Below are 15,506 nucleotides of genomic sequence, written 5' to 3' on the forward strand. Positions count from 1 at the left end.
TTTGGCCTAAATGAGTCCAAAGGGATATTTCTGTCATATAATATTATTTTTTTGAAATCCAGCATTTCCATTGGTTCTGAAACATGTTTTATGATGAATTTACACTATTGATTTATGTTTATAGGTTCCGGATGAATTTTGAGGGTCAAAAAGATGTTTTAAAAGTTGTTAGTGCACACTTTTAGCAACGGAAAAGAATTTTAGCGATGAAATTACCAATTTAAGAATCTATTTGAACTCATTTCGTATTTTTGACATTTTGGGAGCTAGAAAGATATTTTTGACATTTTGGGAGGTAGAAAGATTAGTTTGATGTGATTTGTTTTATGCCTTTTTCTCTCATAATTATTGTGTTGTGTACATATTTCTAGTTTTATTTATCTCGTTTCCTAAAGATATCCCTTTCATATTTCATGATTTCTATCTACAAAGTGGAGACTTTAAACCCCCAAAGTAGAGAAATAAAAAATTATTGATTTGAAGGTCGATTTAGAATGATTTTCATTGACTATTGGAATTTATGGTCCTTACATTGTAGTTAAACTGATTTTGATAAAGGTTTTACAAAATTTCCCGTTTTAAACCACGTTTCAAATGACACAAATTTTGACTCATTTTCACTTGGGTTTGACTCGGTTTTACTCTATTTGATCATTGATTTTGACTCATTTTCACTTGGATTTTCACCCAAAGACTTCTTTTCACTTGGTGAACAGAAATTTCCTATAAAATTATTTTTTGATTTTCTAAAATAGATATCTCTTTTTAGTATAGTAGATAGGTAAAAGTAGATAGAGGGAGTAATTTGTTTCTGTTTTCCCTTTAAAAAGAATTGTCCTAGAAAGTGAAAATTTAATCTTAATTTTATTGAAAGAGTTAAGGGAAAATTTGTTTTAAAAAATCATTTTTTATTCATTATTTTTAAATGACGTGTAAAAAAATATATAAAGATTAATATGAAATAGAAAATATTAGTGTAGCTCCAATTAGGCGACTTAGTCAACCAAATATTAAAGCTTTCTATTTCACTTTATTTCAATGTCTAGTTATATTTGTTCATTTCTATTTACTTTCGCTGCAAATAGAAAGTTAGGTGCAAAATATAATTTTACAAGTTGTCCATCATTAATAATTTAGTACTATTATATATATATATACACAGTTCATGAGCACATGCATATCTATGTCTAGAACATAATTGCAAATGAAAGAAGCTAAGCACGTTTTTTAAATGGTTACGTCTTCTTCAATTAGTCTCTTCGTTTTATTTTACATGATTTGTATATATATGAAAAACAAATTATTTATTTATGAATTATAAAAAAAAAATTACTTTTTCTCATACTGTTTTTAATAATTTAAAAAAACTGTCAAATTAACATAAATCAAATAATATGAAACGATCAAGAAAATAATCACTCATGTTTCTCGCGTTCCCACCAAAATACACTACCCTTTAAATGCATTGCGTCAATACNGGGTGGGTGGGTTATGTGAAGGGAATGGGAATATAACCGTTGGGTTAGATTTTTTTAATTAAAAAAATAAATAAAAATGACTTTATTAGCGTGTTGACGCGCTCAACTATGTGGAGCGAAACGCGCCCTGGGTTGGGTGACGGAAGGGGGAAATAAATATACTTTTATGTACTTAAGGTGTGTAATAGGTCACCCAATTAGTTAAAGTGTGTAAATGACTTTTGGGTATACGTTTAGGGGGCAATTTATGCCTTTTGCCAAATTAATTTTACAACAAGTTGTCCATCATTAATGCCATCCTCTCTGACATATATATATTCCCATAAAGTATTATCTTTCTCACTACCTTTTTATATTTATTTTTCTTTTATCAAAGCCATGATTTTAACTAAGCCATGGTGATTCTCAGTTCCCTGCCATGATTTAATTATACAATGTTGTTGGAGGGGACAATCAAGAAGATTATCAATAGATTAGTAAAATGTATTGTGTTGGAATTATGACTTTCTTAATTCTGTAAAGGAACACGTATTTAGTACTTGTTCTTTACTACTTGAGAGTTATGATAAACAATTTTGTAAAATCACAATTAGTTCATAACTTTGTATTATTTATGTCAATTTCAAACAACACAATGATTACAAACCTATGTAATCTAAGGAATTATAAACTCTAATTCCTAACTATCCAAGACAAAAACCCCCAGGTTTAAGTTTTCTAACGTCTTCCAAATTTCTTAAACTTGTTAGACGTATCTTACATCCACCACTCGATTGTAATAAAAAAACTCTTAACTACAATCTTACAACTTTTTCTCACAAACTCGCAGTACTCCCCAAGCAAATTACAAAATTCTCTCAAATTCTCTTTGACAACGTTTTGATTGACTCTCTATGTAAGTGCGCAAACTTCCTTTAAGAAGTTATTGCCCTATTTATAGATTTGGACTTGAATCCAAAACCTATTTCAACTCAGACTCCTACTCGAACTTGACTTCATAGCATCCTCAATTCCTTATCCGATTAGAACATGATTTGACAACTTCTCTTTTTGTAGTTTCCTTTCTCGACTTGGCTTTGACAATTACTTTGCTTGCTTATGCTTCCTATTTTGTTTATACTTCCTACTTCACGTTGGACTTAGAATTTACTTAGCCTTCCTGCTTGAACTCGTTCCTTTTCTCATTTGTTTTGTCAGTATTCAAAAGCCATATTAAACTAACATATTGTAATGCGCTTGAATCTTTTTAAAGAGAACGCGCGAGATAATCCGGCCTCAATTTGAAGATAAATTTTATTTTTAATTGTAATTGTATTTTCACCAACAATTAATAAATCTCAAGATTAATAGATACTTGAAATAAACTAATTAGCATTCAATTAATGGCAAACTTATAAATAGAGAATAGAATTAATGAAAAACTCATAAGCTCATCAACAGTACAGTTGAGACAATTACTATTTACTTTTAAAATCTATGATATCTAGAATAGTCTGTATAGCTGTGAGTATGAGGAGTATGATGGCTGCTATTGTTGAAGCTCCTTTCCAAGGACTATTAAAATAATTGTGCCTCAAACTTGTCTTCATTCTATTCCATGGTTTTTCATAATGTTTAGCTGCTTTTAAGCATTTGTCTTGTAATAGAAGTCTGAATACGTAGTGATCCCATGTCCGTTTTTGTTGAAGAGGCTAGCCATTTCTTTGTCCTCTCCCATCCAATTCTCTATGATTCCTTTCTGGCGAAGCAAACTCACATCTTTTTCTGAGTCAATAAGATGATCCATGAAAGCTGCAAAATCAGTGAAATACTTATATTGTACATCAGATGATTGTTGCTCATAAGCAATGAGATTTCGCAAGATGGTTTCTGTGCCATCATATACTTGAAAACAAGGGATCGTCATTAATCCATTCTCAAATTTTATACTATCAAATAAACTTGTTTTATCCCCAAGTTTGTCATGTAATCCAGCTTTAACAAAGCTAACTCCAGCTTGGGAAAGCTCTGTTGCATTTGGCATGACCTTATTTCGCTTTATGTCATATTTTAAATTTTTCTTGGGATGTTGGCCATGACATGAAGCAATGTGAACTGCATGAAGTAAATGTTTGATACTATCTTTTGTGTTTTTAAAGGATTCACTGATCATGTTTGGCAAGTCAACAAAAAAGATAATTGAATCATTCACCAGTAACAACAATGGTAATTCATCAGCTTGTTTCGACATGTCATGAAGCTTGTTGAGGACAAAGAAGGGAAGTTGCTTTCTAGTAACATCAAGTCTCGGAATATTTGATGACATATGTAACTAGCAAAACTAATAATTTCTTCTTCTCCTTCGGGACACATTTCACAACATTCTCGAATAAACTCAACCACAAAACAACCATCAAGCAACAACATTTGACAAAATTGAGTATCATTACCAAGGTCTTCATCATCGTAACACTTCAGTGCTTCCTCCTTCAGTTTCTCCAATTCTCTGATGCAACTTTTCATATCGAACCCCTCTTTTCGTTGAAGAAATCGACGTAGGCACAATAATTTGTAATCTTCCATTGAACCAAGTTGAGGATTTTTTCTATGATAAGGACCGATAGAGACCATCTTTGGTGTATATGCCGATGGATTTGATTTCGTAGCGACACATTTACTTTGAATATAGTACGTGATTTAGTAGACGAATTGTCTAAATCCTTATTCATTTCTTTAATTCTATCCTCTATGTCGTTTAAATGATACCCTTTTCTCCCTTCTTCTATCTGTAATGAAAAAGAGCATGAAATTTCAAAACATTTTTTAGAAGCAACTATGCAATAAACAAGCAATTATATTTACCAAATTTCATATCATGATTTTAAATCATAATTTCATATCGCATGGTCAAATGGATTTTTAGAAAATATCTACATGTGTCGGATTCTTCATAAGTAGTGTGCTTTTGGAAGATCTGACACAAGTATAACAATATTTGTGGAGATTTATTAAGCCCACCCATAGCTGATTTCAAATAATCCAGAACCTTGATATTCCCATATCCAATATGTGGGCAGTGACAGAGCTAGGATTTTTAATAAAAGGGTTCAAAATCTGAAAAAGTAAACATATGAACTAATCGAAGAGGGTTGGACATCTATTGTATATACATAAAAAATATTTTGATCATGTATAATAGTAAGATTTTCCGCCAAAGAAGGATCAGGTGAACCCCTAACACAGTGCTGGCTCTGCCCCTGCATGTGCGGATGAAGGAAAAAGCAAACAAAAAGACTAGAAGATTCTATTCAGTTTGACAAGATCAACAAAAGTAACACTCAAACACATGATGCAAATGAATACACTAAGTTATTTTTGGAAAAACAAACAATTATGCAAAGAAGAAACATTGTCACCTTAGTATATGAGCAAACGACGCCGTATAGTTTCTTAAAAAGTGAATTCTCTTGCCACTACATACAGTAGCAGTAACAGGTGTCACCGGAGCAACACAAGACTGAAACCACCGGCAAACTGTTTGCCGGAGGCCGAAGTTTTGGTGATAAATTTTCCGGCAAATCATTATTTGTTTTGCTTTGGGAACTCTTGAAAAGATGGGTGTTGCAGCAACTTTTATAAGTGAAAAAACATCTTTGGGATTTTACAAAATATCATAATGTATTTTAATTTACCCAACGTGTTTGGTAGAGTGTATATAAATAATAATAAATAGAGTATTGTATTAGTAATGGTTATATTAATAATGCTTGTAGTAATTATACATAGATAATTTTTTTTATATTGTTTAATTTGGTGTATTAAAAAGGCAAAGGGTCAAATAAACCAATGTATAATTGGAAATAGTTTAAATATACCTTCGTCATACTTTAGGTCCAAATATACCCCTTTTGTTATACTTTGGATCCAAATATACCCCTCTGATTATACTTTGACACAAATTTATTCTTAATTTTAACAAAAAAACAGATGACAAGCTCAAAATTAAATAACACACCCCGAATTTCAAACTTTTTTCTTTTAGAAATTCATTCCTTTCGCTTTGAATCTTTTCTTTGCATTTTCTTTCTAAAAGAAGCTAATAATTTGCATTTCACTTGGATTTTCACCCAAAGACTTCTTTTCACTTGGTGAATAGAAATTTCCTACAAAATTAGTTTTTGATTTTCTAAAATTGATATCTCTTTTTAACAAATTTATCCTTAATTTTAACAAAAAAACAGATGACAAGCTCAAAATTAAATAACGCTGTAATAATTTAAAATTTATTAAATATAAATTTATAAAATGATTCAGAATATATTAAATTCATAAATATATTAGCCCAAATAAATTATAGATTAATATAATTGGGCTATTTATTCAAGTCCAATAAATATGAATTTGATTAAAGTCAAAATTAATTGATTTGGGCTATAGATGAGCCCAATTTACTAAGTTCAATGTCATCTTATCCTAAGAGGCCCATTCTTTTGGTGCCACGTGGCAAATGACATGGCATGCCAAGTCAAATAGGAAGCGAATAGGATCATGACATGTGTCAAAGATGATAAGCCCACTCCATAAAGCTCATATGCCATGTCACTTAAATCTGATTGGCCAAAGGGAATCCTGTTCCAATCGCAACTCCTCTATTCTAAAACTATAAATAGGGGTCTTCATAATTCATAAAGAAGACATAAAATTCTAAACAAAAAGCTAGAGAAAATATGTGGTACAAACGCCAAAAAATCTCTATAAAGCTACAAGTTTAAGAATTCAAGCATTCAAGTTCAAGAACGATCAAGATCAAGACCATCGGATTCAAGAACAAGCTCGAACCCTTGAATTCAAGTAAAAGTCAAGATCAAGATAAAGTTCAAAGTTCAAATCCATCGAAGATTCAAGAACAAGCTTTATAGCCCTTGAATTCATATTTGAAAAAGCGAATTCAGAGGAATCATAGAGATTGTAACACTCGCATTTTGAACTAATAAATACGATTATTGCTATAATTTTCCGTTCTTGATTATTATTTTCTCGACGCGAATTTTATTGTCTACAAACGCACCCCGAATTTCAAATACTTTTTTCTTTTAGAAACTCATTCCTTTCGCTTTGAATCTTTTCTTTGCATTTTCTTCTTAAAAGAAGCTAATAATTTGCATTTCACTTGGATTTTCACCCAAAGACTTCTTTTCACTTGGTGAATAGAAATTTTCTACAAAATTATTTTTTGATTTTCTAAAATTGATCTCTTTTTAGTATAGTAGACAGGTAAAAGTAGATGAAGGGAGTAATTTTTTTCTGTTTTCCGTTTAAAAATGAATTGTCCTTGAAAGTGAAAATCTAATCTTAAAATTTATTGAAAAAGTTAAAGGAAATTAGTTTTAAAAAAATCATTTTTTATTCATGATTTTTTAAATAACGTGTAAAAAATATATAACGATTAATATGAAATAGAAAATATTAGTGTAGCTCCAATTAAGGAAAATGTCAAATTAACATAAATCAAATAATATAAAACGGTGAAGAAAATAATTACTTACGTCTCCCGTATTCCCAGCAAAATACACTCCCCTTTAAATGCATGTTGCCTGTATTGACCAATCTAATAATTAATAGGCACATCTGTAAAAGTTTATTCGAATATATATATATATATATATAATGTGTGTTTACACATTTATTTTAAGTATTTAACCATAGTTCGTACTAATATACGGGTAAAATACTCATTTTGTTCTTTTTTTTTTGGAGTGGGATGGGTAGTAAATATTAGTACTTTCTCCTTCTTATTTTATGTGACATTTTTTCTTTTTTATTTTGTCTCCCTAAAAAAACGTTATCCTAAATATAGAAAAAGTTCAAAGATCCATCTTGAACTTAAATAATTCAATAATTTTGAACAATAAAAAAAATCTAAAAAATTCAGTTGATATAAAATGGGGAAGCATGTATTGTACTCCATGATATTTCACTTTCTGACTTTCAGTGCAAATAGAAAGTTGGGTGTGAAAATTAATTTTACAAGTTGTCCATCACTAATTCATGCACTGCATGCCTATGTCCAGAATTCATATTCATAATTACAAAACAAAGAAGCATGTTTTTTTAAGGGATAAGGGTTTGAAAAATACCCCAACTTTGGTTGGATTTGCTGTTGCGATACTAAACTTTCATGAAGACCTATTACCTCCTTAGACTATTTAATACCGTATTTTAAACATTATATTTGTCCACGTGGACATAAAAAATAATGCAAAATTATAAATAGTAATGTGTCCACGTGGGCACATATATACCTTTAAAATACACCATTAAATAGTTCAGGGGGTAGAAAATACGGTATTAAATAGTCTAGGGAGGCAATAGGTCCTTATGAAAGTTTAGTATCGCAACAGCAAATCCGATCAAAGTTGAGGTACTTTTCAGACCCTTATCCCTTTTTTTAAATGATTACGTCTTTTTGATGTATTACTTTGTTTTATTTTACTTATTTTTTATATTATAAATAAATTTTAATTATTTTACTTTTCTATTTTAACAAATTAAAATAGTTATATTACTTTTCTTTATACTACCTTTAATAATTTAAATAAGAGTGTTAGGTTAACATGAATCAAATAATATGAAATGACGAAGAGAGCGATAATCACTTATCTCTCAGCATTTCCACCAAACCACAATTTCCTTTAAATGCACTATGTCAGTATTGATCGATTTTATAATTAATAGGATAAAACGATAAAAAACTATTGATATTCAATATTTATATTAATCCAATAAAGAAGTAATACGCTTTTACACATAATTTTTGTAATATTTAACCATAGTCCATACTGCACTATGTGCAAATACTCATTTTGTTCTTTTTTCTTCTTTTTTTCCGGTGGTGATGGTTGTGAGAGAATTGGTAAAATTTTATTAGTCGAATTAGGGGTGGTAAATGGGTGCATTATAACAAGAATAACTTTGGGCAACAATTAATAATGCATATTAATAAAACTTGTTAAAATTTATATTTGTATAATTAGTTAATTGCCACTGGATTCAATGTCGAGATATACTTTACAAAGAGCGCTAATTGTCTCTAAAAAATATATTTAACAACAATTAAACTATTGACATTAATTAATTATCGATAAAGATCATTTTTGATGTAGTGATGATTGTGGAGCAAAGCTAGATTTCAATTCGCCCGCCCCGGCCCTTCTCGCTCCACATAGCATATTGTTATTTTCAACTCATTCCACTCTGCCCCGCATAAATTTGCTTTGTCTAGTCCCACATAATCTTTTTGACTTCTTAATATATTTTTTTAACCACTAAAAGTAATATTTAGCTTAGCATTACAATGCAATTTTATCTTACTCTTTTAAACATCTCAGTAACATTTTTTTTTATAGTTTTGTGTTAGTTACAATTGATGTAATAAGCAAATATCCAATGCAAGTAGTGCCCAAACAGGTGCCAAATTGGTACAAGAATTAGATGAACCTAATTTTCTAACCGAGGCTTTATCAAGCCCTAAAAGGGATTAATAGTTAAAAGCGATGAAAGAAGAATTAGAGTCCATGAAAATCAACAAAGTATGAATCAAGTTGACCTTCCTAAGGAACGTAAAGCTATTGGGAATAAATGGATTCTCAAAGTTAAACGAAAATCAGATGTGTCAATAGAAAGACACAAAGCACGATTGGTGACAAAAGGTTTTACCGAAGAATTTGGAATAGATTATGAGGAAACTTTTTCACTGTTGAGAAGTTTACCTCCATACGAGTACTTTTTGTAGAAATCACAATACATAAAGGAAAAGAAGAGCTCGATAATATTGATATATTTTGTGTGTAAAACTATTGTACAATACCTCCTTATATAGATTGTTGGCAGGTTACAATATATGAGAGTTCTACTTGAATTCTACTTTGTAAATTAACTCTTACTAGTAATACATAACAACACTTACACTCCTAATGCAATACATACTCCTAATGCTATCCCAATTCTGCTTTTTTACGCTAGTCTCCAACACTTCCCCTCAAGCTAGTGAGAGGTGGATTAACCACTCCTAGCTTGCTTCGAAAGGCTGCAAATTGTTGTTTTGTAAGTGCCTTGGTGTGTATGTCAACTAGCTGATCTTGTGATCGAACAAAATGTGTTATGAGTTGTCCCTTTGCCAACTTTTCTCTAACAAAGTGATAGTCCATCTCCACATGTTTAGTCCTAGAATGCAATATTGGATTCACATTCATGTAAAATGCACTAAGATTATCACAAAATAGTATTGGAGTTGTGGTAAGTGTGACGCTAATATCTTTGAGTATATAGGTGATTCATGTAATCTCGACTGCAGTGGAGGCTAGTGCTCTATATTCAGTTTCAGCACTTGACCTAGAAAATGTATATTGTTTCTTTGATGCCCATGAAATGCAGTTAGCTCCTAAGTATATTGTATAACCTGTAGTTGATCGTCTTGTTGTAGAACAACCTACCCAATCTGCATCAGAGTATCCACACAGCCTTAGAGGTGACTTTGTAATTAGCCTAAGTCCAAGTTGAACTATCTATCTCACATATCTAAGAATCCTCTTTACAGCGTGAAAGTGCTCACTGTTTGGATTCTACATGAACTGACTTGTGAGATTTACTACATGAGTTATATCAGGCCTAGTTAGTGTGAGATACTACAGACTACCCACAATACTTCTATAAATTGAGGCATCTACAGAACTTCCTTGAGCTTCCTATAGGTCATGCTTTTGTTCAAGTGGTGTATTTACTGCTCTAGCCATGGCCATATTAGTTTTCTTGAGGAGTTCAGTGGCGTATTTACATTGATCTAGGTGAATACCTCCATCAAAGTATGTAACCTCAATCCCAAGAAAGAATTGAAGAGGACCAAGATCCTTCATTGCAAACTCCTTCCCAAGAGAAACAATTATTTCTTAAATATGAACATGGGAGCTTCCTGCAATCAGTATATCATCTACATACAAAAGAAGCAGGATATTACCACTTTTGCAATGAAGTACAAATAAGGATGAGTCTGCTCTACTACATTTGAACTCAAGGTGCAGAAGGAACATGTTGAACCTTTCAAACCAGGCTCTAGGTGCCTGCTTGAGGCCATATAGTGCTTTCTTCATAAATCAAACATGCTTGGATACTGAGGATCAACAAAACTCGGAGGTTGTGCCATATAGACTTCTTCCTGTAGATGCCCATGTAGAAAGGCATTTTTGACATCAATAGTTGTCTAATAGGCCATTTTAGACTAACAGCAGTGGATAACACTACCCTTATAGTGGTAGCCTTAACTACAGGACTAAAAGTTTCTTCAAAATCAATTCCTTCAAGCTGAGAGTATCCTTTCGCAACCAACCTAGCTTTATGTTTATCTATATTACCATCTGATTTTAACTTGGTCTTGAATACCCATCTTGATCCAACCACATTCATTTTTGTTATTCTAGGTACCAAGGTCCATGTTTGATTTTCATGTAAGACATCAATCTCTTATTTCATAGTTGCATACCACAGTGGAACCTTTAGTGCTTAATCCACAATTGTTGGCTCAGCAATACCTACTAAAGTTGTGCGAGGGGTTGAAACATTTTTTTCCTTCAATCTAGTCATCATATGATGTCCTTCTGTAGTGCTAGAGGTTTGTGGCTCTGCAGTCCTGCTTGTAGATTCCAGATTTTGATGTATCTCTTCATTAAACTAGCCTAATAGGTCACCTTCCAGGTTTACACCTTGTGTAGTACACACTAGGATGTGGTTATGTTCCAGCACTTCAGTTGCATCCTGACTTGCCGATGCATTTTCTGGATCATCAACACAATTATCACTTTTACCATCAGAGATGTTTTCTGGATCATGAGTACTATCTGGTAGCACATCATCAGGATCAACATGATTTGAATCTACACCATCAATGTTGGGAGGTTTTGGCAACACTTCCCCTAAAGTTGAACCACTATCTGTTGGAGAGTGATCCTGCACAGTAAAGAAAAACTCAAGAAAAGTAGCTAGGTGAGTAAGGGTGTTTAGGGAGGATTATGCAGGTTGCACATAAGGAAGCAAATGCTCATCAAAGATCACATGTATTGATGTAAAAACCTTTTTTGTGGATGGTTGGTAGCACCTATAGCCTTTGCGTAAATTGCTATAGCCAACAAACACACATGGGTAAGTTTTAGGTGCAAACTTTGATTGTCCCTTGAGGTGTGGATAACATCTGCATCCAAAAACTGTCAAACTATTGTAATCTCGAGATGCTCCATGAAGTTTGACAAAAGGTATCTCATTCTTCAGAACCGAGGATGGTAGTTTGTTTATCAAGAATACAGCAGTGAAAAAAGCTTCCATTCACAAGAACATAGGTAGTTTTGCATGAAAGAGTAAAGTGAGACCAGTTTCTACTATATGCCTATGTTTTCTTTCAGAGATTCCATTTTGTTCAGGAGTATTTGGACATGACAATTGTCTTATATTTCCATAGTTTTCCAAGTGTTTAATGAATTCATTGTTGATGAACTCACCACCTCCATCACATTGAAAGATTTTAATTGATCTTGAAAACTGTTTTTCAACCATTTTCTGAAACTTACATAAAATCTCAAAAAACTCAAACTTCTTTTTTATTGGATACAACCAGGTGTATCTAGTTTTATCATCCACAAACAATACATAGTACTTCATGTGTTGAGAAGATTCAATAGGGGTTGTACCCCAAAGAGCACAATGAATTTTGAATAATGGTTCCTTCTCAATTTTATTTCTCAATGCACAAGGAAGTTTACAACTTTTCCCTATCTGACAGCAAGTACAGATGGTAGGCACTTTATTTCAACTCTTAACATCTATATGGTTATTTCTATTTAAAAATAGTAAAGACTTCAAACAAGGGTGACCTAATCTAGCATGCCAAATGCAATCTGTCTTTCTCCAGTCCAAGGTTGCTATGAAAGCATAAATGTTGTTATCTTCAAGTGCATAGAGTTCTCTTTTCTTAGTTTCTTTGGCTAGTTGCTTCCCTGACTTATTGTCCTTAACAACAAAATCAGATTCATCAAACTCAAGGGTGCAACAATTGTCTTTTGCTAGCTTGCTAACAAATAATAAATTTTTATTAATATCAGGAACTACTAGTATCTCATTAACCTTCAGACCTGACCTTGTTGTATTCCCAACATGTGTAATGTTTAGATGAGATCCATTACCAATAATTATTATTTGTTCCATTGTAAGTCTTCAGATCAGATAAGTTGCCTTTGTTGTTAGTTAGGTGGTTGGTTGCTCCAGAGTTAACATACATAGCATTGTCCTCAGTCTGTGTATCTTGAAAATTGACTGCTGCTAAGGCCTGTGGGAGGTCTTCTACAGCTTGATATGAGTAGTCCCACCTATAGAAGCACTTGATTGCAGTGTGGTTATTCCTTCACAGATTTGGCAAGCATTGGAGGCTAAGTCCTTGTCCTTCACGTGGTTTGATGCCTGCATATTCTAATTATTTTGACTATAGTTTCCCTGTCCAACAGGTTTGAAACCTCTTCCTCTTGAGTTATAGTTAGAGTTGCCTCTATTCTGATTGTGATTATAGCCTCTTCTACCTCTACCTCTACCTCTTTGTGCAGAAAAGGCCATGTTATGATTCTCCAATGGCACTTCCTCATCATCTTCTCTCATGTCAAAGCCTCTAAGAGCATTGGCAAACTGGTTGAGTGTGGGACATGGTGTCTTTCTAAGAATAACAGTCCTGAAGGTCTTATATTTAAGGTCTACACCTCGAGCAAAGTTGATTCCTTTGATATCCTCATCAAGAGGTTTATGAATGGCTGCAAGGCCATCACATATTTCTTTGAACTCTTTCAGATACTCATCAAGTTTTTTGGCTCCCAACTTGATGTTCTGGAGTTGGTTTGAGTTGAAATTCCTTGTCTTTAGTTGCTTGAAGATATGTTTCTTCTAAGCATTCCCACATCTCTTGGGTTGTCGAACAACCGACAATGAGATACATGCTCTACTCAGCCATAGTCCCTGAGATCCATGTTCTCAACAACACATCTTTCTCTTCCCAAAGACTCAACAACAAATCTTTCTCTTCCCAAAGACTCTCCAAATCTTCTTTCTCCTTGCCTTCAATAATTTTTTCCTTCCCGTTTGTGGTAATTGATTGTCTCTCTTCTTGGATCAAGTTGGTTACTTTCATGACCTGCATAAGCTGCATGATATGAGTTCTCCATATCAAGTAGTTAGTAGGCTTAAGCTTGACTGGATAAGAAGCAATAAGATGATGCAGGAAGTTGATAGGGACATGAAAGTTGTGTTTAAGTCAATTGTTACGAGATTTTTGTGGGTTTGATTGCGTAGTATTTGTTTTTTTTTACTGCTCTGATACCATGTAGAAAACACAGTACATAAAGGAAAAGAAGAGCTTGATAATATTGATATATTTTGTGTGTAAAACTACTACACAATACCTCCTTATATAGGTTGTTGGCAGGTTAAAATATAGGAGAGTTCTACTTGAATTCTACTTTGTAAGTTAATTCTTACTAGTAATACATAACACCACTTACACTCCTAATGCAATACATACTCCTAGTGCTATCACAATTCTGCCTTTTTACTCTAGTCTCCAACACTTTTAGCTATTGTTGCGCGTTTAGATCTAGAATTACATCAAATAGATGTAAAGACCGTTTTTATCAATGGAGAATTGAACAAGGAAATCTACATGGAACAACTAGTAGGTTTCATTATCAAAGGCCAAGAAAAGAATGTTTGTAAATTGAAAAGATCAATTTAGGCCTAAAGCAATCTTCAAGGCAATGGTACCTGAGATTTCATAATTAGCAGGTGATGTCATTTGATTTTATCATGATCAAAGAAGAGAATTGCATCTATGTGAAAAAGTTCTATGAAAATTTTATATTTCTTTCTCTTTACCTAGATGATATTTTATTAGCTTGAAATAATTTGGAGTATGTAAAAACTGTCAAGTCATGGCTTTCAAAATCATTTGATATGAAAGATATGGGTGAACCAGACTATATATTGGGGTAAAGCTCCAAAGAGATAGTTCCAAGAAATTTTTAAGTTTATCTCAGGAAACTTATATAAAGAAAATATCGAAATGTTTTCGAATGAAAAGTTAAAAATCCATGAATACTCCCGTAGAAAAGGGTGAAATTTTAAGCATTGAAATGTGTCCAAAGATTGGGAAAAAAAAGGAAGACATGACTCGAGTTCCATATTCTAGTGTTGTTAGAAGTTTGATGTATGCTATGATGTGTACTCACCCTGACATTTGTTATGTCTTGAGTCTAGTTAGAAGATATCAATCCAATTGAGATCTTTGGAAAGCAGTAAAGATAATATTTCAATAACTGAAAGGAACTGGGGATCATACACTATCTTATAGTGGATCTGATTTATTTATAAGAGGTTATACAGATGCTGATTGGGCTGGTGACCGGAATGATAGAAAATTAATGTCTGATTATGCTTTCTTACTAAATGGTGGTGCTAATTTATGGAAAAGTAAGAAGAAAACTTGCACAACTCTTTCAACCATGGAATCTGAATTCGTGGCTTCTACGTCTGCAGTACAAGAAGTTGTTTGGTTAAAGAGATTCATTGAGCATTTAAAAGTTGCAAAGAATTCTAAGGGTCCCATGATTCTATATTGTGATAGTCAAGCGGCCATCGGATACACGAAGGATCCGAAGCATCACATCAAAACCAAACACATTTACATCAAGTATAAATTTGTGAGAGACGTAGTGGAAAGTGGAAAAATAACTTTGCAACAGGATCCTACGCGTGAAATGCTAGCTTATCATTTTACGAAGGACATCTCTAGAGATTTGTTTGAAAAACATGTTAAGGCTCTAGGTTTGCGTAGGATTTGATGATATTTCAGTATTGTAAAATAACTTGATTGTTATAATATTCTCTTCCATAAAATACTATTGAATTTATGTTCAAATGTAGTATGCATGCGATATTTTATAAGAAATAAAGTGTGTGAGATCGACTCTC

At 32.7% G+C, this 15,506-nt stretch overlaps 1 protein-coding gene across 1 annotated transcript; it reads right to left on the bottom strand.

The window, feature by feature from the left end:
* Positions 1–3,102: 3,102 nt before the first annotated feature.
* Positions 3,103–3,783, bottom strand: LOC125845563 (uncharacterized). The gene has a single exon (XM_049525139.1). The coding sequence runs from the start codon at positions 3,781–3,783 to the stop codon at positions 3,103–3,105; it is 681 nt and encodes a 226-aa protein (XP_049381096.1).
* Between the last annotated feature and the right edge of the window lie 11,723 nt (positions 3,784–15,506).

The sequence above is a fragment of the Solanum stenotomum genome, chromosome 1 (assembly GCF_019186545.1).
Source record: "Solanum stenotomum isolate F172 chromosome 1, ASM1918654v1, whole genome shotgun sequence".
Lineage (NCBI taxonomy): Eukaryota > Viridiplantae > Streptophyta > Magnoliopsida > Solanales > Solanaceae > Solanum > Solanum stenotomum.